Source organism: Apteryx mantelli, chromosome 1 (genome assembly GCF_036417845.1).
Source record: "Apteryx mantelli isolate bAptMan1 chromosome 1, bAptMan1.hap1, whole genome shotgun sequence".
Lineage (NCBI taxonomy): Eukaryota > Metazoa > Chordata > Aves > Apterygiformes > Apterygidae > Apteryx > Apteryx mantelli.
In genome coordinates, this window is record NC_089978.1 from 161677746 (window position 1) to 161700742 (window position 22997).

Below are 22997 nucleotides of genomic sequence, written 5' to 3' on the forward strand. Positions count from 1 at the left end.
CTACAGTAACGAGCTGGCAGTGCAATCTGCAAAATCATGGTCTTGATCATTTTTTACCATGTAATTATACTATGATAACGGTTTGAACCTGCGTGTACGCACATAACAAAAAGATACCTCCAAGCAGTTTACAGTCCAAGACTTAAAAATCTATTGCTTATTTTCAATTTGTATTGGTGTAACTCTGAAGTGAGCTCTACTACGAAAAGGAATTAGGATACTTAGGCAGCACTGTAGTGGTATTTCAGTAGTTTGTGTGAGCTGCTACTTTTTGAACCATCACCGAAAATCTTGTACAACCAATACCCATCTCTGACTTCCTTCTCTTATGTGTTGCAGGCACCCAGTATTCCTAGTAGACAGTTTCACTTTCTACAAGACAAGATGCATCTGCAGGTGAGACGTCACACTAAAGCAAGCATGTCTGGTCACATGCAATAAACAAATGATATGTGTTTAAGTGGAGTATGGTGGCCTTTCATCCCAACCAGTTTTTGCTATTAAGATAGTGTTGGCCACTGGATTCACTAACTCCATTCCAGCAAATCTTGGATATTAATCTTCTTTCTTTCCTATTGGCATACTTTTAATCTGGGTTGTCTGCCCAGGAAACCAGTTTTTAAGCCCCAAGGGAGATTTAGTATGTCCAACTTGCAAAAGCACTGTTCTTGCCTAATCTTTTTCCACTGGCCCTCGCAGGCATGGATCTGTGATAGCGATGTATTCAAACACACGGCCTCCTAGCGAGGAGGTGGCGCCCTGTAAGATCTAGCTTTGGCCTTCGCCTTGGTTACTGCAGTTCATCGTGTCTAGAAATAAACCAAATGAACCAGCACATGCAGAAGCTCACGTGCGTCTTGTCGCACTCCTGGCTCTGGTTTCCCGTCAAGTCCAGCTGGTGTTCAGAGACCACACCAGATGATTTAAGAGGCTGATGTTCTCTCCACAACTTCGACCTTTCACAACAGCTACCTACACTGGGAAAAGTGAAACTGCTAGCCAACAGGGTGAAGCCCATAAGTTCAGGAGACATATTTCACATTTTAAATTAAGTTCTGCAATAAAAGAGAACGATTGCTTTCAGGGCTCTTTTCTGTTTACATTGAATCCAATACAATGAAACTCTGACCCTGGCTGGAGTCCCCCACAGTTACTGCTACAGTAAAAGTAACCATACTCATAATAATGGCATACAAAATGTATATGTTTTGACCTTCCTTCAATTATTTTCTGCATCCATAATCATCTAGTGCACTGACAGACATAATCTAACAACCTATAATCTAAATGAAACAACTGTTCGTACATGGGAAAAGGCTGAATGTTTCATTTTTTCCATTTTAAAATAGTTAAGAAGCTGTTTATATGCTGTTTCTAGTGAAGGAAGGGTATTTATTTAGCATAAAGTCTAAATAATACTACAGAAGTCTTTACTGAATACACCCATAGCAGACTATCCTTGAGAAAGTTTATTAAGGAAGCATTTAATGCATGAAAAACAAAATGAGAGAAAAAATAGTCACAATGATTACATCTCTCCAACCAAAACCTTTTCCTCAGCTTAAATTTTGGTTTAGCCACCTAAGAGGGACACTGCTAATTTGTTTTCGGTTCTACTGTAAAAATGTAAGTCTAAAGTTATTTCAGTTATTACACCTGCCAGGGAGACTCCACTGCAAATTACTGTGGTTTTAGGAGGAAGTTTTCTCTTTCCGTTGCTGGGCAAAACATGAACGCAAGTTTGTCTGTTTCATTGTAAGTCTATTAAAATTTGAAAAAGATAAGATTTTAATCTCTGCAGTGTCTTTCATTTTCAGTAAGGCCAGCACTAGGAGGCAAAATATTTTTGGATGCTTCATGCGCTAAAGCTTATGGGTGATTAATTCTCCTTCAGAGAATGCATTCAAGTAACAACTTTTTCTGCTGCAACCAGAAACATGAAGATACAGGTCTTCCATCTGAAGCAGAGCACAGTACATCAAGAAAGTGCTATGTACACCTGGGCCTTCAGGCAAGGTATGAACAACAGCAACAAAAAAATCCCCTTATCCGGAAGAACAGAAAAGATAAGAGTGGCAAGCATGTGTCTAACTGTTAGTGCCAGAAAGGTAAATACTGTATGAGGTTGGAAAGATGCTGACCTGTCTCTCACCAGGAAGCAAGATCTCACTCCCATGCGTGTGTTATATCTTTAAAGCACACGAGTAACTTAGATACCCAGGATGCCTTCAACACCCTGAAAGATCCTGGGGAGTTCTCCAGACTGGACACTACATCTGTTTTTCACTTGGGTTCTCCTGCGTTCCTGTTTTGACTTGTTCAGTGCCAGAATAAAGGATGTGGTTCATATTTGCTCAAGGGGTCAGCGATGTTGCATCGCTGTATCAGCAGGCTTTGCTGAGGGCCGTGCGCAGAGCTGCCCTGCTGGGTCTCACTGAAACTCTGCAATAGTCCAGTATTAGCACACGAGGAGGATGGGTCCTTTTCACCTTAATCCCGCACCCACACTATGTACTTCTGCGCTAATCCAGAAATAAACTAGAGAAGCTGTGACAGATATGAGTCTGGAAAGGGGCACTTCACACAGACCTCTGTGAAAACATGGTGCTCCTTTATGTTTTCCATGCAGGAGCTACGTTCACACATTGATGCAGGAATTAATGATTTTCGTCCCTTTTGGAGGAGTCCAAGAAGGATTACCCTCCTCCACACATACTGCTTCACGGAGAGCCCAGATCCAAACGGTGGCAAGGAAATAAAGAAAAACTTCTTCACTGTGAGGGTGACTGAGCACTGGCACGGGTCGCCCAGAGAGGTGGTGGAGTCTCCTTCCTTGGAGATGTTCAAAACCCGCCTGGACAGGGTCATGGGCAACCTGCTCTAGGTGCCCCTGGTTGAGCAGGGGGCTGGACTAGCTGATCTCCAGAGGTCCCTTCCAACCCCAACCGTTCTGTGTGAGCCAAGCAGGGAGCAGGGCAGCAGAAATGGGGAGGCATCCCAGCTACGAAAGCCTCTTGACCTTGTAAAGTATCTGCTGGGGTATTTAACACTCCTGTGCGGCCGAGCTCTGTTTCTAAACGCACGTTCAAAGCCCTGACCATGCAACATCTTCCTTGTCCAACACACGCCTGCACAGCCTGAAAAATCACCGCTCTGCCCCTCCTGGGCGCCCAGCTGCAGCTGTCCGGACCCCAGCTGGAGCGAAGGCTGCGGCGTCAACGGCGATTTCGGGGCGGGCAGGGCCGCCGGCGGGGCACCCCCCGCGCCCGCGGGCAGCGGGGCCGCCGGCGCCTGCGCGCCCCCCGGGCCGCCGCGGGGCCGCGCCGGGCGCTGGGGCGGGGTCTGCGGGCGCCGACGGGGCGGCGGCGGCGGCGGCGGGCGCCACGTCGGCAGCGGGGAAAGGCGCCGGAGTAAAGTCTGCAGCGGGCGGGCGGCCGCGCCGAGCCGAGCGGTGAGTGGAGCCCGAGCGCGGAGCGCTCGCTCTTCCCTTCCTCTCTTCTCTCTCTTTTTCTCCCCCATCGGGGGAAGAGAAACTTCTGGGGGAGGAGGAAGGGGAGGACGCGGCAGCGCCGCCGGCGCCAAGCCGCGGCCGGCGGGGCGGGAGGAGGCCCCGGGCAGCGCCGCCACCTGCCCGCGCCGCCGCCCGGCCCGGCCCGGCTCGGCTCGGCTCGGTCGCGGCCTCGGTGCCACGTCAGTGCCGGCCCGGCCCGGGCACCGCAAGGCGCCGCGCTCCGGGGCTGCCCCGGCGGCCCCCAAAAAACCCTGGGAAAAGCCCTTTCCCTGGTGACCTTCCCTCTGACTCGTTTTCTTTCAACGCTCCTGGGCCAAAAGAAGCTTTATGTTACCCCCCCCCAAAAAAAAAAAAAACTTTACTGTTTTCAAGTGTTTCCTGGAGTAACTTTCCATTTCATCCTTTTAAGTTCAACTTTATGGAGCAGCGTTTAGGAGAGATGTTTATAAGCTTCTTGGAGGTAGCTCAGCTTCTCCTGTTCATCCAGCCTTGGTATTCATGTGGTGCGGCCTGAAAATAAAGGCAGGTTATTTCAGCCGTGCAGCTGGTTCTGGTGGCTGTGTGAAGCTGGTAGGCAATGGCCGCAAACGTGATTACATGCTGCCTTCTGCCTGTTTAACTGCACTGGGAACGAGAACTCTGAATCAAGATGTCGCTTCTCTATGGAAGCTAAATACAAAACGTGTGTAGCCGCCTCTTCTTCCAGAGGGCTGTTTTGGTCAGTATGTCTCTGTGTATTTAGCAGGGTATGTGCAAGATGGTTTGTATGCTGAATTAAGCTAATATTGGTTTGTATGCACATTACTCCTTAAGATTGCTCAGTAAATACTATCTCTTTTTTAAAGCCCCATAGTTCTGTTGAGCTGTGGCTGGACATTCAGCGGAGTTGGTGCTAGTACTGCCTCCTCTGCACAGAAAGAGGCTGCGCTGCAGAAGTGCAAACCAAAAGGTGGTCCTTATCCAACAAGCCAGCAGGTCTAAACATCAGACGGAAGACAATGAACAGATGGCAGACACTAGGGAAAAAGGTCATTATTTTGTTAGCAAGGAAGTGCAGCAGCTGCTTTATCACTCTTGCTGTGAAGCGCTGTCAGGCTATGTCTTTTATAGGCCTCATAGAAAAAGAGAGCTGAGGAGGATTAAGAGCTGACATACCTGGGGAAGTATTAAAAGAAAACAGGAAGGCTCCAATTTGGAAGGCTTAACAAGCAGGAGATGACGGCTGACAGTGCTGGTGAGCGCAGTAAGCCCTTGACCTCTTCAAAGCTGTGCCGTGGGCCTTACCAAAATCTACCATATAATTTCTGAAAGCCATATCTGGAAAACCTGGAAGAGTAGAGTTCAGTACATAGCCCTCGCTCTGCCCGCTTTGATTTGGTATCTTACAAATCCTTAAGTGTTCTGCTTCAGTGAAAACTTACCAATACCAAAACTTACCAAAAATTACCAACATCAAACGTTCCCTAGAGTCTATTTTGGAGCTTGATATATGCTTTCTTTAATTGAGGGTGATAAGATGCTGGATTGTCTTATAGGGAGATACAGTGGTGTAATATCCTGGGCAGTTATGGTTGTCTTGTTCCAGGAGAAATGACTCTCTTTTGCCTTTAATTGTGTGGGGTGTTGTTTTTTTTTAATACAGGTTACATTACCTTCCCTACTGCTGAACCCCGCATGCTGTAAGCCTGTTATTCATACTTCCTGAAGCAGCCTTGGTAACTCCTCACTTTTCTGTAGCCCACCCTACCATAATTCTAAAAGCAAGCGATGGTTCATACCTGGAAGCTTCTGATCTGCTTGCCATGATCTTTTGCTGTGCCTTGTTCCTCTGAAATTGGCATGCGCGTTTTCAAGCCAGTCTTTCTTTATATATAAATCTGAAATTTTGAAACTTGGCTTTTAAACAGAAGACCTGTTGAAATGTCAGCTATGTTCATGGTTTTTTAGCTACACACTTTCTGCGTGCCTGGATTTGTTTTTTACTGCAGTACTGTCAGCATCAACTCTTTCTTCGTTTGGAAGCTCAGTAAGCTGTCTCCTTTGCATTAAATAACTGAAAAATACATTTCCATAAAGGTTGTGCTCAGGGGGGCTACATCTGCCAGAACTAACAACACTTAGCGCTTCTGCACGTAGTATGTTACAAGCACTAATCTAAGGCATAAAGTAGGATAGCTAGCAGATAGCTAATGTGCAGCTTGAAGCAGAGCCCCAAAGAGAAGTCACAGACGGGATTGCCTTTTTGTCTTCATGCTTATTTGGGGGTTTAATTTGGAGAATAGAGTGTTGTTACTCTTTCCAAAATGTATTTCTTAAAATTTGTTTTAGGGATGGTACTTTTGCATGTATATGTGAAAGCCGTCAGGTTCATTTTGCAGCCTCCTGCGGCTGCTGGAAGAGGGGAAGGGGAGACATGCGCGTGGTGGGGCTTGTGGTGTTTTCCCTCACCTCCATAGCAAAGCTTTCTAACTGCGTAGTAGGTGGCCAGAAGTCAGATAATCTTTTTCGTGGTGGGCTAAGAGGGGTACTTGCTTGTCTGTAGCTCTGTCAGGTGAATTGTCCCAGCGCTGTCTGCTGCTGTGGCTGTTGGAGCCGCGTTAGGCTGCCAAGTGAAATTGGCCTCATCTTTGGGTAGTTTCACTGCTGCCCACAAATATTTGAGTAGTGGCATTGAAACAAACCAGTTTTTACTGGCTGCTGCTTGGGCCAGGTTCGCTCTGCTGAAACAGTAAGGCTTTTTGTCTATAAAGTCAGAAAGACATCACAAGCATCGTGCAAAGTTTGGGAAGGTGCATGTACATCTGTAATGGTCACAGCCCTCTTCTTAATGGAAGACTAAAATTTTATACTAATTGCTGTCTAAGAACTCCTGACTTGTTGAGGAGAGGTTGCACCTTGACATCGTCTGATTACCAGGCTTTGCAGTAATCCTCGTGACAGCGTATGGATTAAGTAGAAATTTATCTCCATTGCCCAAGAACACAGAAAGAATCAATGTGTTAGATAAACTTTGTAAACTCCTTAAGTCTGTCTGCTTCTGTCCTTATTATAATAGTGTGGGAGCCGTATGTGCATATGGTGGGAACCATAAATACGTGGCAGGAATGTGACAGTAGCACTGTTCCATAAGCTGCCATTAAACATACTACTTTTCTCATAGGTGTATGCAGAATATCTTTGTGGAAACAGCCAAACAGACACCTCCTTCACAAAGGAATACATTTGGTGAGAATTCTTTTATTTAAATCAGCTTCATTGTGAATGTGTGTGTAGCTGCATGGCTAATGTAGAATTTCCTAGCACTTTCATTCAGGGTGCCATAATGGTGTTAATGTTAATCATAAGTAACTCTTGAATTAAAAATCTTCTTCTAAACCACTTCTTTCTTTACACCTGTGTGAGATTTGCTTTCAGTTCTTTGACTGAAATTTCCCATATCTTTCATATTCTGACAGTATGAAAGACCAGTCAAAAGCATGACTTAAGTTTAAAAAAAAATTATTTTTTTTTATGCTGAAGGGTGATGTGTATTTTACCGTTATATTAAAAAGATAAATGATAATTTATCTCTTGAATGACTAGTACCTTTGTAAGTGGAGCAAAAACTAGTCAATAGTTTACGTGTGTTCTTGTTTGATTGAAATCTGGCTGAAGATCTGGGTTTGCTTCCACTTCCTAACAGAAGAAAACACAAAGCTTACGTGTTAGTCTGCACAGCTGAAAGGAAGGAGAATGGAAAGTGCCGCTGAAGCGCTGGACATGTGCTTCATGCACACCCGTATGCATTCTGCCAGGACTCCATAGGGATCCCGCCTCACTCTCTGTGATCCCTTAATGTGTGTGTGTTAAAAGAAGTGGGAGTCTTTTTCTCATGACATAAGATTTTGTGAATTTGACATCACAGGATGAAAATGCCAAGCAATGAACTATTTACTTTTTTTCCCCTCTCTCACCCCCTCAGTCTTAGCATAGTTTGAAGAAGGTTCTGAAAAAAAATCAGGGAAGTTCCCAAGTTCAGATTTCTGATCCATCTTTGCCTTGTTACATGTGCTTGCACTACATGCAATAATTGTACTGTTGTATTCTGTGTTTCTGCATGATTCAGTGCATAGTGAAAAAATTGCATATCTATGAAACCCTCTAGTTTTGGTTTTGCTCTGTTTTAAACCACCAGTGTATATTTCCGGCTATGCTTTATGCTGTTTTGACATGTGAGGGTAAGTCATAAAAAATGAGACGGTGCTCTGGAACTACTTAATACGCTTATTGAATGTTGCAGGGTAAATAAGACCAGCTTTCTCCTTGAATGTGAAGACAAGTGTGCATATTCAGTAACTGAATATCATCCAGTCTTAAGTCCAATGGAGAGATCTTGTACAAGCTCAGCAGCTTGTAGCAAATAGTGCCTTTCTGGACAGGTAGTTTGTTCCTCGTATTCTGCTTGTACAAGAAATTGTGAATCCAGAAAATTCTTTGTTCCTTCTGCTAAGACGAACCCTTAACTTGAGATACCAGAGATGGGACTTCCATATTGTGGCTTCTTCCCAAGAGCCGCTGTTGTTATTGGAAGCAGTATTTTCCTTCTCTTTGAAATTGCCAACATGGTTTTATGCCTGGTGACCTGTAAAAACTAGGTGCGAGGTGAATCTGGTTTCTTCCCCCCCCCCCTTTTCTAATCATGGGTTTTTTCTCCTTGTTTTTCATGAGCTGACTCAGCAAGGAGTGTGCAGTGGTCTAGCAATCTTTTGAGCTCCCCACGTATAAAAAATAATTGTACTTTGCCGAGATTATTTTATGTTTTCTTTCTACAATGTAACCTTGGCGAATACCTGCTAAAGGTCTTTTGTGGTTTGCTGTGCCCCTCTCTCCCCACCAACACCCTCTATGGAAATACAAATTCTAACCAAGGTGGTTGTAAAACATTTGGAAAACGTCAGTATGCCAAAGATGACGTTTTCAGAATGCTGACTGGAAAATAGAGGGTTTCAACAAATTTAACTTCGTGCCTTCAGGATCAGTATCAAATTCTATGCTATCTGATAAATGCTTGTGGATGTAGAGGGGAGTGTAGTGCATGTGCATAACTTAGATTCCTGCTTATTGGTTGTTAACTCCTGACTTCAGTTTTATACTGTACCTGCTGCTAACACTGGGGACATGGGGATCTCTTGCAGCTTCCTCAACACTTACAATCTTAGGCTCTTCTTAAAAAGTTTGTACCTTTCCCCCTCCTCCAGTTTTTATTAATACTGAAAGCTAGAATCCCAAAATAAGTTTTGTTCTTCAGTGGTGAACACTCAATGCCATAGAAGTTTATTAAATACTGGTTCTTGATGAGGCAGACTGTATGCTTAGAGTTAGGCATACAAGTAACCCTGCTGAGATCAGGATGATTACTTCTGTGAATAAGCTTGCATATAGTTTCAAGAATTTATAGGCTTGGGGCTGTATTTCTCTATTAAAAAGTCTTTTGTGTGTAGCAGTTCCTTAAAAATCAAGTAAAAATCATATTGATAATTATATTAAAAAATAATGGTTTTTTAAATGCTGTTAAGTTTGATTTTAACATTGCAGTAGCATATCACACTTAATGATTAATCGTTTGGGGGAAAAATATAATCTAAATCTACAGCAGCTTAAATCCTTTTAGTTCAGATAGTTGCTTCAGAAAAAGCAGCAGCAATACTGAGCAGTCTGCTGGGACAAGAAGTGCAGGCAACATTCATCCTACCCAAAGTCCGTCTGCGGTTTTAACTGGATGTAGTGTTACTCAAACTAGAATCAGCTAGAGACATTTTTGAAATGTGATCTTTCACATCTCAACTGAGGACTGTTTAATTTCATTTGGAAAATCTTAAGATGTTAGAAGTCTCTAACATCAGATTCCTTTGTATTCATGCTTAGAAAAAATTGTTATTCCTGAATTGTTTGGAAAGTTTGGTTTTCTCACGTCCTTCAAGTATTTGTTTGCATAATTCCATGTAATATATACTGGCATCTCTTACAGTAACTGACTGCTTTAAATTTCTGAATGAGGTCTTCAAATTATATGAATTAACTTTCCACCCTCGCTTTCTCCCCCTTTTTTTCTTCCTGAGCCCTCTCACTGTAAAACTAAGAAGTGTTAGCTCCTCATCTACTACCAAAATCCTGAATTTTAAAATGAAACTTAATTCTGTTATGTAAGTGAAGTTGCATATTATATCCTGATGGATGTTCTTACGAGTTGCTGTGTCACATAAAACAGTTCTCAACTTTGATGTTTAATGCTAGAAATCAGCACTCTCATTCTGCAAGAAATTATGAAATTTTAAACTACTCTTCATGATGGAGCAAAAATTTAAATAGGTCTCTCTATTCAGCCTGTTCAAAAATGTTTCCCAGAGCTGCTGAAATAATTCAAATAACTCTAGCAGCTCAGCCTACTGTAGAGATAGAGATTTAGAAGCTGGGACTCCTAGATCTCCTGCTATATGGACTTGTGAGGAGGTGAGCAGAACAGCAGACAAACTCTTTGAATTGGCTGGGTTTCAATTGCAGTTCTGTCAGTACAATGTATTTTCATGGAATATTTGGACTTTGAATCTCTAGTTTCCAATTAAGTTTTCAGTGCGCTTTAATCAGTACCACATTTGAGTGGCTTAATTCTCCCCCAAAAGTATTGGCCTTGCACCTTCAGATTAGTGCCTTAGGCATTAGCTGAGAGTTGTGCTCTCTTTTGGGTCTTACAGAAGATTTTTACATTCTTTTTCTTTCTTGGGGCACATCTTCGACAGGGAGGATGCAGAGTAGTTTCCCTTAGGATAGACTACAGTCTGGTGAACCAGTGGACCTCTTTTGCAAGGTGGGACATAGGAGCTTGGCTCTTACTAGCCCAAGGAGGCACTGAATTGTGGTGAGTGCTTTTACGGCATTACATGAAGTATGGTGAGTGTTCCTGCTTTTTAAACTCCAATGTTTAAAGAAAAATAATATTCCTGCTCTCTTCTTCTGAAGATTGGATGAAGTCATCTGTCACCAAGAAGTTATTCCAGTCCTTTGACAGCCAGTCAATAGAAATACCCACCTTAAATCTCTGGAAGGGAGTCAGGTTTAAGGCATGCTCCTGTGTTTAATGTTTCCTGTTCACCAGTTACATTACACCATGTTCAGCACACAGGATTTTGGATCACTTTTCAGAGGCTCTTAAGTCTCCTGACGTGTTGAATTGGATACAAGGTCATGTAGCTTAGGGTTTAACCCAGGCGTCTTAAAATTTGTTGCTCAAGTCTTTTGTTGGATCTAGGTCTTGGCTGTGTAAATTTACTGGAGAATGTCTACGGAAAAACCAAGACTTGAATCCTGTGCCAAGGCTTTGTTATCTCTCCCCTGTGCCAACTTCTGTTCCAGGTCAGCCTGGAAGCCTTTTCTCATAGGGATGTGATTCTCCTGTGATTTTTTTCCTGTATACCGATGTAGCCGGAGAACAGTGAGTGAAAACTAGAATAGGCTTGTTAGGAACACCTTGCAGCATCGCTGGATTACTTCCAGGCGCTGATAGAGCCACACATCATAAGTGTGGTTCTTCAGCTTTCTGATCCGCACACACCCAAAAGCTCTCTTCTGTGGAGTTGCAGTCCTTTATAGAATAAATTCAATCTTGCCAACAGTGAGTTAGTTTTCCTTAGCTATTTTTCTCAGGCGCATATAGTAGTCTCCTGGCTCTTGGGGTCTGGTACAGCAGGTCAGCAGCACCTGAGCTGTGAATGATAGGACACTCTAGTCCGTGTAGTTGTAAGAGGGGTGGTGGAGTATTTCTGTGGTTTAGAAGGGCTTATAACTGTGTTGGACCATTGCATGTGAGTGACGTATTGTGTAATATTTCTGTGTACCTCTTAAAAAGGAGCTTATGGTCAAGAATTACATAACCTTGCTGTTTTGGGGGAGGTAATAGGGAGGAATGCCTAACCTTGTCACTGTTTTTATGTAGAGCTGCAATTTTTTTAAATTATGTTCTAATGCTTTGTCCCTATTCTAGAAACTCTGCTGTGAAACTTGCCTGCCAATATGTCGCTTCGCTCGTTTGGCTTCGCGGGGAACTTTGAGTAAACCTGACGATAGCCTAACCTAGATTATGGAGAGTTACCAAGCTGTCTTTTCCACACCATATCTGTCTGCCAGCCTTGTCCTCATTCTTGCTGTTGGACACTCTGTTTTCTAGCATTCTTCCACATTAATAACTTAGTCTGACTGCCTTCAAAATTTATTCATAATCCCTGGCAGTATTTTGCCTTTCCTAATGAGATCAAATATTTTTTTCTGAGCTTCTTGTGAGGAATTGTTGACAGAAACTTTCTGGAAATTCAAACAAGCAATTTCAAGCTGGGTTTTCTTTTGGGTGTTACATGCAGAGGATTCGAAGAGATGAGAGAAGTAGTTCTTCACAGAAATTTGTCTCAATTCATTTGGATCTCTCTTAAGTCTACTTTAAAATTATTTCAGTTGTTCTCCTTGTTGAAATAAGGCTTGCTAGGCTGTGATCTCCTTCCAGATTCCTAATACAGTAATCATCTTAACTAGCAATGTGGCCACATGTTAATTAGCAGTACAGATACTTTAGTTCATGCAGATGTTTTGATAAAGTAATGTCAGATCTTTGTCAGTTGGTTTCAGCATCTGCCTTAGTATGGGAGGAAACACTTCTTATTCTGATAGTGCTTGGTATTATTTTTTTTTTTGAGTTAGGAAAAAACCTACAACAACATACGTGTATCTCCTCACAGTGAAGATGAAATCTGCATATTTCTTCCAATTCACATAATTAATAATGAAGACTGTTGCAAAGAAATCACTTAGTACCGGAATTCAGTCCTTTCTTAGTATCTTTGTCCTCCTCTTATGCTCTACAATCTGTCAAGTTCTTTTTTTTTTTTTCTTTTTTTTTTTTACTTACTGACTTGTGATAAATGAAAGAACAAGGAATTATATAACTCCCTCTTCTCCCTTACCCCAGTTACCTCTTAGCCTTCATGTCTTTGGTCTTCCCTGTTGATGTACTATAATTCATTTTCCTGTTTTTTGGCTTCCAGGTTTAGATTTCTGACTTTTGAAGGAAGCTTGTTTGTCATTCCCATCAAACCAGCCCTACTGGTGGTGGATTTTTTTTGCTTGCCTTCCTGTTCAGCTTTCTTTTAAAGGTATGTATGCATTCTGAGTCATGAACTGATATCCTCCATGCTGACTGTGAGGACTTTTTAATATTCAATTCAGGCTCTGTTCTGATACAGAGATCTCTCATTCAGTATGTGGGTGCTAGTTCTTACTGTGATGTTTTGTCATTGTAATTGTACTACTAGGGTTTTAGCTATTGCTCTCTAGGTGAATCTTCCCACCCTCAAGTTCTGCTTCTGCCTCCTCATCCCTTCTTCAGATTCCAGCCCCTGCTTTCTCGCCCAAATGACGAGGTACAGAGAAACTTGGGAATAGGCAAAAGAGCCTGGAATTCTTCTTTTATGGCGGTCAGTGACTCCTGGAAGAAATCTGAAGTTTGTAAAGGCTTGCGTATGTGTGCAGGGAGAAGGGAATTAGTGGGTCACTGGCCAGGCAGGGAGATAGCAGGATGATGAGTGGTTTAATACAACTCATTTCTCCTTTTCCTAGCCAACCCTCCCTCAGTGCTTACTGAGAGAAGAGAGCAGGATTAGCAGGAGGGCTCCAGGGAGGAGGCAGGACCTAATACTGAAGCACATTTTGGTGGGGAGGAAAGCAGGAGGGAAACCTGGACTAGTCCTTGCTTTTTTCTCCACAAAAGGGAAAATGCAGTGAGCAGAGCTGCTGATTTGAGTTTCCTCCTGAGCTTCGCCTCTCCGTTAGGGACTACTGCTCTAGAACTGCTCTAGGAAACAGCTTTACTTGGCATAAAGAAATTCTCTGCCTGAAACGTTTCCATCAGAAAGTCTGTGCATAGTTGAAATAGTCTGCTTTTGCTTCTGTCACCAGATTGTGTATGCAGTACTATTACAAGATAACTGGAGTGTTTTCATTACATTTGTTCAATCTTGTTTTCATGACATTTGTTCAAATTCTACTGCAAGGATTGTTTCTTGGGGTTTTTTTTGTTTTGTGTTTTTTTCCAAACTGCTGCTTTCTAGGTTGCATCAAGTCTTATAGATAGGCTGCTGTTGTTTCTCTAGCATCCACCACCTTGACAATCACTGATCTCTTCTTTTTAGTATGTAAATATAAGCTGTTGTATGGCAGTGGCTGTTTTGCTTTCATACCATTTTTCTTCTTGATCACCTTGTAGGTTTGAGATGTACTTAGTGAGGGAGGGGTGGCAGTTTGCACCAAGCCTGCTGACCTGTTGAAAGTTTCTTTTTCAAGTACTGAACTAGTTTGAAAAATGTAAAAGCACAGTCTGATAATAAAAAGAGTACTAATTGGTTAGTAGCTGCTGGCTTACCTAGTAATGAAAGAGAAGTTTCTTTCTTATGGAACTTTAAACTACATGAATTTTAGATTTAAAGGTTACGTTTACACTTTGCCAGAAAAGATGTACAGCGTATATGAATTTCTCTTTTAGGCAATAATGAATCAAACGGACAAAAATCAACAGGAAGTCCCATCATACCTCCATGATGAACCACCAGAAGGTATGTAGTAGTTCTCATAATATCAAGTAAGTTTACAGAAGTTCATCAGAAATTCAATTAACTCTTCAAAAAAGACTCTGCAGGCTAAAACACTTCCAGCTTTTGTTTAAGTAACAGTAAACAAACCAGCTCTGGAATGGAAGGGGATGAGCCTGGATTCTCTTTCCCTTCAGTATTCCCTTGATACAAATCCATTGACTGTAACTTAGCAAACAACTCTACTGATAAATTATAAGCCCGGGGGCAGAAACTGAAAGACAAACTGTAGACATAGCTTCCAGGGATGTGAATTTGGTCTGATAGGTGTTTATTTCTGGTGTTCATATATGAAATAGAAAGAGCCCAGCTTGACTTTGGATACTGTGCTGAATCTATAGGGCGCGAGATTTTTTTTTTATTTTTTATGTTTTAACAAAATGCTCTTGGAGACCCTTTTTTTTTTCCATAAAATTAACTGTGGTTCTAACTGTTAACTTAATCTCATGGTTTCCAAAAAAAAAAAAAAAGAAGCTTGACTTCAATAACACCTTGATCATCTGAGCCAAATGAATCTTAAATTGGTTATTAATTAGCTCTGCAGAGAAAATATAGTTGCAAATCAGCTATATTCCCTTCTAGGCTGTGGAACAGCAGGGTTGTGAAGAGCTCTTTGCATGATACAGCTGGAAGCATACTAGATCAAAAATCATTTTTGGTATATAGGTTGTCTGTATTTTGTCATCTTCTGTTGCTTTAAGACTGAATGGGTTGGATGCAGAGGTCAATGAGTCTTTTTTTGCATAGTGATTCTTAAGCTCTACTATACTTGAACATAGTACAATATCATGGTGCTATGACAAAATCTTTTTAAGCACCTGTGGAGTTATCAAGATCTCCAAATGTCAAGAAACATTGGAAGCGTTTCTAAAAACAAATGCCAGGTTAGAAACCATGCCCTAATGCATTATTCCCAAGTCTAGTGTTTGAGACTTTTTTTTTCATTAAAGTTTGAGTTAAGTTTAAATGTGTTCAACACCATGAATAGAGCTTGAAATGTGCTCTGACTGGTAAATTACATTGGACTTGTCCAGTTGTCTGACTGTCTCCTTCAAGGACATTTTTTGGCTTCCATTTAATACAAATTTAATAGGTTATCCAGATCTTAACAGCAGAGGATGATTGTCTACAGGTATTGCAGAGTTTTAAATAAAACTTGTGAGTTACTGAGACTTACGTTTCTTCTGCACAGTATCTTCTTTGAATAGGATAGTAACCAGTTTGAGTATATAGTTAAAATAGCTGGAGGGAGTTGATGCAGTTAGAAGATGGAATGGAATGAAACAGAACTTGACTTAAAGGAAAGACCTTCCTTGAAGGGTTTTTTCTTTTCCTTCTGTTTCATGTGCACTTTTTGAGCCTTATATGTTCAGTTTAAATGTTGGAATACCCATGAAGAATGTACCTGTTTTAAATGTTGTACAAGGCCTTTATATGTGATACACTTTTACTGTTGTAAAATGAAGGCCAAATAAGGATGGAAGCTTACCAGTTCAGTCTTGGCAAGAAGGTTGGCCCTCTGAACAGGCTGCCAAAAAAAATTCTTACAGGAAAGACTTGATTCCAAAACCAATTCACTGTCTTTTTTAAAGATATAAGTAGTTCCAAGTTGTCCAAATGACACTTGACAAGTTAGGTGCCCAAAGGCTTTAAAGAATTATATATAGGGAAGAAGTTTCTGTATTCTTCTGTGTGCTTGCTGTGAGTAATACTATACATGTTTTATGTTCTACTTTGCGAGCAGCACCAACCTTTGCAACCTACACTCATTCACACTGTTGTTCACTGTCAGACTTTTTTCAGCAGGAAGCTGGCTGTAAAGTAGTATGGAGGAGCCAACCCCTTGAGCAGGGAACTTGTCATTTTCTCCCTGGATTTAGGAATATTCTTTTTTTTTTTTTTTTTAATCTTCTTTCTCATACTGATTAGAAACAAGGAGACAAGTTATGCTTATCCTAGAATAGAAATCAGCCAGCAGTAGAAACTCTTTGCAGCTGCAGGCATTTACTAGATCTCATGAACAACACAAATAGGAATGAGATGGGAACATGGCAACCATCACTAGAAGTATGCAGTTATTAATACAGCAAGTCACAGTCAGTATGCGTGCTTGTGAAATGTAGTAGGCTTTGTCAAGGGATTGGCAATCTTAACTAACACAAGGAAAAGCATGCCAAGATTGTTTTTGTGGGTTTTTTTCCTCTTGTGATTTATTTATTTATTTTAAGCTCACTGTGATGACTGCTTTCTTCCTGAATTGCTGAAATCAGCTGTTAAAATTCGGTATGGTAAAATTTTCTTCCCATTCAACCCAATCATATTGATACAGTTAGGCAGAAGTGAAGCATTAGCTGAATTAATTTTTTACAAGGTGTATAGCTCTAGTCATAAGAATCCTTTCTAGACAGTAGAATTTACACCAGGGTCTATAAATACCTCTTTCAGAATGCAATTCTTTAAAGGTTTTTTGTATGTAAATAGAAATTATGTTCTCTGTATGCCTCAGTTGGAGATGCCTCTTTGCTGGAGTTCTTAAGGTCGAAGACTACTGACTTAAAACGAACTAACAAGGATATTATTTGACTTTAGGTGAAAGGCTGTGACTTATCCTCCTAGTTTCCACAACCCTTTTTCTTACAGAAATCAATTTCTTATCTTAAGTAAGGGAGACTAGTGTAAGCTGAAAGTATTTTGGTATTTTCTGCTCCATTGACCTGCACTGTTCCTCTTTTCTATATGCCTATTTTTTTTCCACCAAACCTATAAGAAATTCGTTCTTTGAGATGGCCTCTTTTTGTTTGAATTATTCCAGGCACGCTCATAGGAACTCTGAACTTTATTTTTTTGTAATGAATACTTAGTCCTGGGTCAGTTCTGGCATTATTACAAGCTCATTGGATGCATGTGAGAAGTTGTTCGTTTTAGTCTCATCTTGTAGTACATGAGTGTCCACATCCTGTGGACTGACTCTTCAGAACTGTCTTCTCCATGTGAGTTGTCAGCAGCAGGGCCCTGGTGACAGTCCTGTTCTGCTGAGTCTCCTAAGGCACGTTGCTGTGCAGAGTGAGTGTACTGACAGGGGCTGGAGATGGTCTCTGATGGATCTATAGCTGCTTTTTCCCCTTCTGCCTCTCTAGATGTTGTCCTCTTTCCAGCATGTTCCTTCTGCCTTTGACTCCCTTGCCTCTTTATTTTGTGTTTGCTTTTTCCCTAGCTCTGCCTGCCATGGCTCACTTGCTCTTTACTTGGTCTTCCTGTTGATTTCCCTAAGCAAGGGAAATGTATCTAAATCCAATGTATTACGTACAGATAGTTATAAGTTTTTTTTTTTTTAAAAATGGAACTCTCGTCCTATACTTGTTAGTTTTTTTTTTTTTGCCATGTTTTTCTCTGAAACTTTTTTTGAGAAGGAGACATATTTGGAGTTGGTGAGGAATTGACAAGGCAGGAGCTGAACAAATGCTGCATATGTAACATTATTATGGAAGACTGGAGATTCCTGAAGGCTCACGTTGAAAATATCTTACAGACAAATTGTGTCAGGGCTAAGCTACCTTACAGGTGCAGTAGATAACTTTCATGTGTGGTTCAATATAATGCCAATACAATGTTGAAACAAAACAATCTGCTTTAAAAGTTCTATATCTTCTTTAAAGATAAGATGATATTTATGTAGTAGTGGGGTGTGAAGCTGTAGTGTCAGTTCCCTTTAGAGGGAAGGTACATGTATATCCTTATCTTTTTGAAGCTTACACTTAGAAGTGTGAAGTAATTATGAAATTATTACAGGACTAAGCAGCTATCTGGTGCTGAGTTTGCAGACAAGCAACCTAGTTCTCGTTGTCTTCCTATTACTCTAATACTTCCTATTATTTTGAGGCTATGTAATCATACAATAAATACAGAATACAAATTGACTTATACTGCACGTAGTAAGAAACTATGCAAGTGAAATTTAAACATAACATTAAGAAGAAAAAATGGAGAGATTTACACTGTCAGCAACATGCAGAAATCCCATGGTTAGAGATCTTTCTGTGCTTCTATTGGCAATTTCTGTTGGAAGTTGTAACTGCTTGACATCATTAATGCTTTTGGGGACTCCTTCTTTTACTTAATAAACTTCCTTGAAAGTTATTTGGCAGGCTGACTTACTTTTTCCCCCTTCCCCATCTGAAGAACAGAAAAGGCCTTTTTGGAAGAAAATCAGATTTGTGTACGTGATGAAGACAGGAAGTGGTACAGCGAAGAGCTGTCCTGATTTATTTTATTTTATTTTATTCCTCTTCTCTTCTTTTGAGTCCCTCTGGTACTTCTCCTATTCTTAACCTTTTTTCCCCTCTTTTCTGACCTTGGTATATGCCCCCTGTAAATACATCTTCAAAACAGTAATTATTAAGAAAAGGAAGTACTTCATCTCAAGGTGAGTTCTTTTCAAAGAAGACCTCCTCATTTTTAATGAACTTCTGGCTCAAACATTTGGTTCTTTCTCCAGGAAACCTTTTCCAGCCCTTCCTTAGGGAGTTGTGCTGCCGGTTATTTTTCCTCCATGGGTAATTCTGAGTATTGGGGTAGGGGGAGCCCCCTTTAATAAAGGGGTTTTCCCCTTTATTAAAGTCCAGAAAGGAAGCTGACTTGGCCATGAGGCTTTCCAGAGTCTGGGAAGGTGGTGATGCATAGGGACAGGGGACAGGAATTTATTATTTAAAAAACTGCCTGGGAGCTATATGCCTGAGAGTTGTAGGCTCAGTATTGATTTTTTAGAAAACAGTATTGAGGTATCTTGCTACAGCAAAGTGTCTTGCCGCTTTATTTGGAACAATGGTGTTGCATGAGTTTCCAAGAAAAGTAATCTGCTGGATAAGTATAGACCATGTGTAATGGCTGTTAGGCTACAAGGAAATACTTATTCATAACTTTTCTTTTGAAAATGCTTTAACTGTAACACTGACTGACTCAAATGTTGTCTCCTCCTTCAGGTTCATTAAAAGACCACCCACAGCAGCAGCCTGGCATGCTTTCTCGGGTGACTGGTGGCCTCTTCAGCGTAACAAAAGGAGCTGTTGGTGCCACGATTGGGGGTGTTGCTTGGATTGGAGGGAAGAGCTTGGAAATTACCAAAACAGCAGTCACATCTGTGCCTTCAATGGGAGTGGGGCTGGTCAAAGGAGGTGTTTCTGCTGTGGCTGGAGGTGTTACAGCTGTAGGATCTGCTGTTGCAAGTAAAGTGCCTTTAACAGGGAAGAAAAAGGATAAGTCTGACTAAAAACAAAACTGAGACATACTTGATTCTTCAGAATATTACATCAGTGGCATTAAAATCTGCTAAGATTTGGACCACGAGAAGCCATGTATCTTAGACATCTATCTTCTAAAGAGCTGTGCAAGTAACTTGATTTCCTCTGAAAAGGACAGACGAAGCTTGGCTAGCACGGTGTATGAAGATTTATTAGAAGCTAGATTCAAGCTTTATATCTGGTGAAATGTTACACTTGATTAACTATAGAAGCGAGTATGTGTATCTGAAGGGATAATACATATTTGAATATTCACTTACTGTAAGTCTCTTGCAGTTTTGGATTAAAATGTGAACACAGAAATTTCATTTGGTAATCTCTGCAGTACCATAAATATGAGATGCCAATTACTGTTCCCAGTGGTTTCCACATCTTCCTGCTAAGAATCCTTGAACTGTGTAATGGCATTGTTGGATGTGCCTAAGTAGTTTCACTTATGAAACGGTATTTGCAGGCAGCCTGTAAACTATCCATGAGTGCATTCTGCCAGTGTGGGCTGGAAACAAATAGGACTGGAGGGATGCACAAATTGGAAATGGGAGTGGGAGATAGGAGGTGAGAAAGCTTGACAACATGTGGCAGAAGGGATCATAAAGAGTAAACTAATTTAATTGTTAATGCCTTATTGGAAAAAAAAATTTATTAAGTGAAGCTGTGTAAAGAATTGTCTTGTTGTTTCAGTGCAGTTCACAGAACAAGCTTTAGACTCTCTTTATGACTCCCGATATCAGAAATTTAGTCAGCTTTTACTGCAAACAAGATTGCTAAATCTCAGGTGTATTGAATGATACACATCTATCTCCTGCAAGTGAAAACTTGCTGCTTCTAATAAACTTCTTATAGACACTAGAAAAAAATGATGGCTTAATTGAAACTGGGCTGATGTTTGTGATCATCTAGCACTATATTATGACAACTGTGTAACTTGAAAGAAAATCCTTTGTGTAGTTGGGAACCACTGAAGAACTAGCAGAGTTGTTGTCTTAACTTCATGATGTGTCAGGTTATCTTCTTGCTCTGGCTAGAAGCTTCTTGTTTCTAGCTTCTCATTTAAACAAATGCAACAAATTTTTCACTACATCTATATCTCATACTTTACATTTTGATTTTGAGTACATTTAACACTTTTATTTAAAAAAAAAAAGGCAAATGAGGCCTTAAAGGAAAATAAGAATGAAAAACATTATCCAAGTAATACTGACAGATTCCAAACTTTGATATACCTCATCTGGGAGCATTTGTAGGCCTTCTGCAGAGTGGAGCAAAACACACTTGCAACTTTGAGCTGTCTCTTACCTTAAAATAGAAGCTGTCTGTGATCTTTGTGCTGACTTTGCAAATAAGTAACTTGTTTGGAAGCCCATAACAGATGACTGAAGATTCATATGAACATTCTGCATGCAGTATTTACTAAAAACTTGTGTTCCTACAGAAAAATTTTAAGCATGTAAGCTTACTTTTTCAGTGGCTACGGTTGTACAAGAAGGATATATAGGGTTGTTGTTTTTCTATTTTGTTTTTTTTAGAAATTAAATCAAAATATATTACTTGTCTAAAACTTACTCCTATTCATGGATGTTGAAAGTAAACTATGTGTAAGTTATGGTACAGTAGTCACTTAGTCTTTCTGAGCCATTGGTACTTTAACTGCAGTCTGGAACAACTTTCTTTATTTGATACTAGTAATTTTTTATGTTTAACAGTATTTCTAAGCATGGTGAGTTGGTGGTGGGGTGAAAAGACCAAAAAACCCAACAAATGGAGTTATCTGTTCCTTTGTTGTTTGCACCAGATGCTTAGCTCCATTCTGCTGAAAGTGTATAATGGGGTATAAGAAGTCTATGCAATACATGCAGACTTACTGTTTTTATTGTTAAAGGCTAATAATATAGAATACAGAGTAGCTTAGAGATATCAGTTAGCTATAGAAATGAGCTAGCTTTGACACCAGAAACAGTTTAGCTGCAGCAAATAATTAAGTATGATCTGCTCCCCTGCAGTTCTCAGTGTAGATGTATCCACAGAGTGCTACTGCTGGACTGCAAAGTCAGCTATTTCAGAGCAGTGATATTTGTGACATTCAACCAACCCTTCCTAATCACTTTCCGAAAACTTAAATGTTGAACGGATCATACCTCTTTTTTTATGACGTTCTCTAATTTTTATACTATGAAGCTTGCAGCAAAACGTGTGGTCTGAGATACATAATGTTAGAACTGTAAAAAGCTACCAATGCTTCATTATGTTTTGTTCTTACCATGTCCTGTAGTCATTACCTCTGAATCTTGTAACTGAAATGCTTTAGTATGGCATATGGTTTTAGTTTTAGAGAAGAGCTTTGTACTATATTCTGCATATTTTCCATTCACATATGAAACTCACTTCTTTTTGTGTTCTGATTCTGTCCTGACACTTGTGAAACATTAAATTGTTGCTGTTTCAGACTTCTGAAAGCTTCCTTTGTTAATTTGTAGAGAAAGGCAGATTAGTGAATACTTAAGGGTGAAATCTTCATATCATTTCATGCCCCGAAGTGTCTTTTTTCTGCATCTAAGTAGTGTCAACAAGCTCTTAAAAACTTTAGCCTCTCTGTGTTGTAGGCTGTGCGTAGACACTACCCAATTCCTTACTGATTTTCCTGGGAACTGAGGCTTGTGGAAGTCCACTTTTAAGATTATAGAAAGGTTAGGTTGGGGGTTTTTTTGCTTTTCAGGGATTGAAGCTAGTGCCTTACAGACAAGACTAATTTGCTTTGTCCCCAGCAGAATTTGTAACCAAGAAATCAATTAATTTTAGTAAGTGTCTGAGAAACTTCCAAGTGTGGGTTGTAACCTGGAGATTTCACAGCCCCCACTTCAAAAGGGGAAATGTATACAAATACTACTTGTATATCTGCATCTTCCTTCTGTGAGGGAAATGCTGGTCTATAGATTTTTATGTGACAAACTTAAACTGTATAAACTTGTTCACATTCAGTGTGAGTAACAGCAAGAGATTGATGAGGATTTCAGCAATACAATGTTAGAGTAATCGGGGGCTTATCTGAGGTTTCTTTGTAAATGAATCCTGGGAAGAACAAAGAAATGGCTCCAAGGTATAGAGATATTGAATGAATTTTGATCTGCTGGTATATAAAAGTAGTCTCCTTGTCTATGCCTTTGTTTTGAAAGGGGAGAGGGAGAAACTGTAACATTCAGAAGAGAAAATGAGGTGCTTGAGATGACTCAGATTGTGACTCAGTTAAGGAAATATGTCACTTTCCTGTTTTTTCCATTGCCACTGGAAGTATTGTAAGAAATGATGAGAGTAAGTTGCATCAGAAAGGAATTTTAAAACCAGGTACCTGTAGAAATACTGAAATTAAATTTTCCTTGAAAATTTTTCTTTTATGTCTTTACCTCCTTTTCATCCTAAACCACCAATCCGTTTAGGAGTTCAGTATTACATGCTGTAGTATGAGTATCTGCACAGAGCTGAAATGCCCCTTTGTGTTTGAGAGAAGGATGTTTTTGAATTACTGTG

General features: G+C 40.5%; 1 protein-coding gene across 2 annotated transcripts; it reads left to right on the plus strand.

The window, feature by feature from the left end:
- Positions 1-3367: 3367 nt before the first annotated feature.
- TMEM263 (transmembrane protein 263) lies at positions 3368-21919 on the plus strand. Of its 2 annotated transcripts, none has more exons than XM_067308796.1 (5): positions 3368-3451; positions 6672-6736; positions 12580-12687; positions 14073-14142; positions 19158-21919. In XM_067308796.1, exons 4-5 carry the CDS (start codon positions 14079-14081, stop codon positions 19442-19444), a joined length of 351 nt encoding a protein of 116 aa, XP_067164897.1. In that variant the 5' UTR covers positions 3368-3451; positions 6672-6736; positions 12580-12687; positions 14073-14078; the 3' UTR covers positions 19445-21919. The 2 variants fall into 2 exon arrangements, with proteins under 2 accessions (XP_067164897.1, XP_013803465.1); XM_013948011.2 differs by lacking the exon at positions 3368-3451 and adding an exon at positions 5154-5537.
- The last annotated feature ends 1078 nt before the right edge of the window (positions 21920-22997 follow it).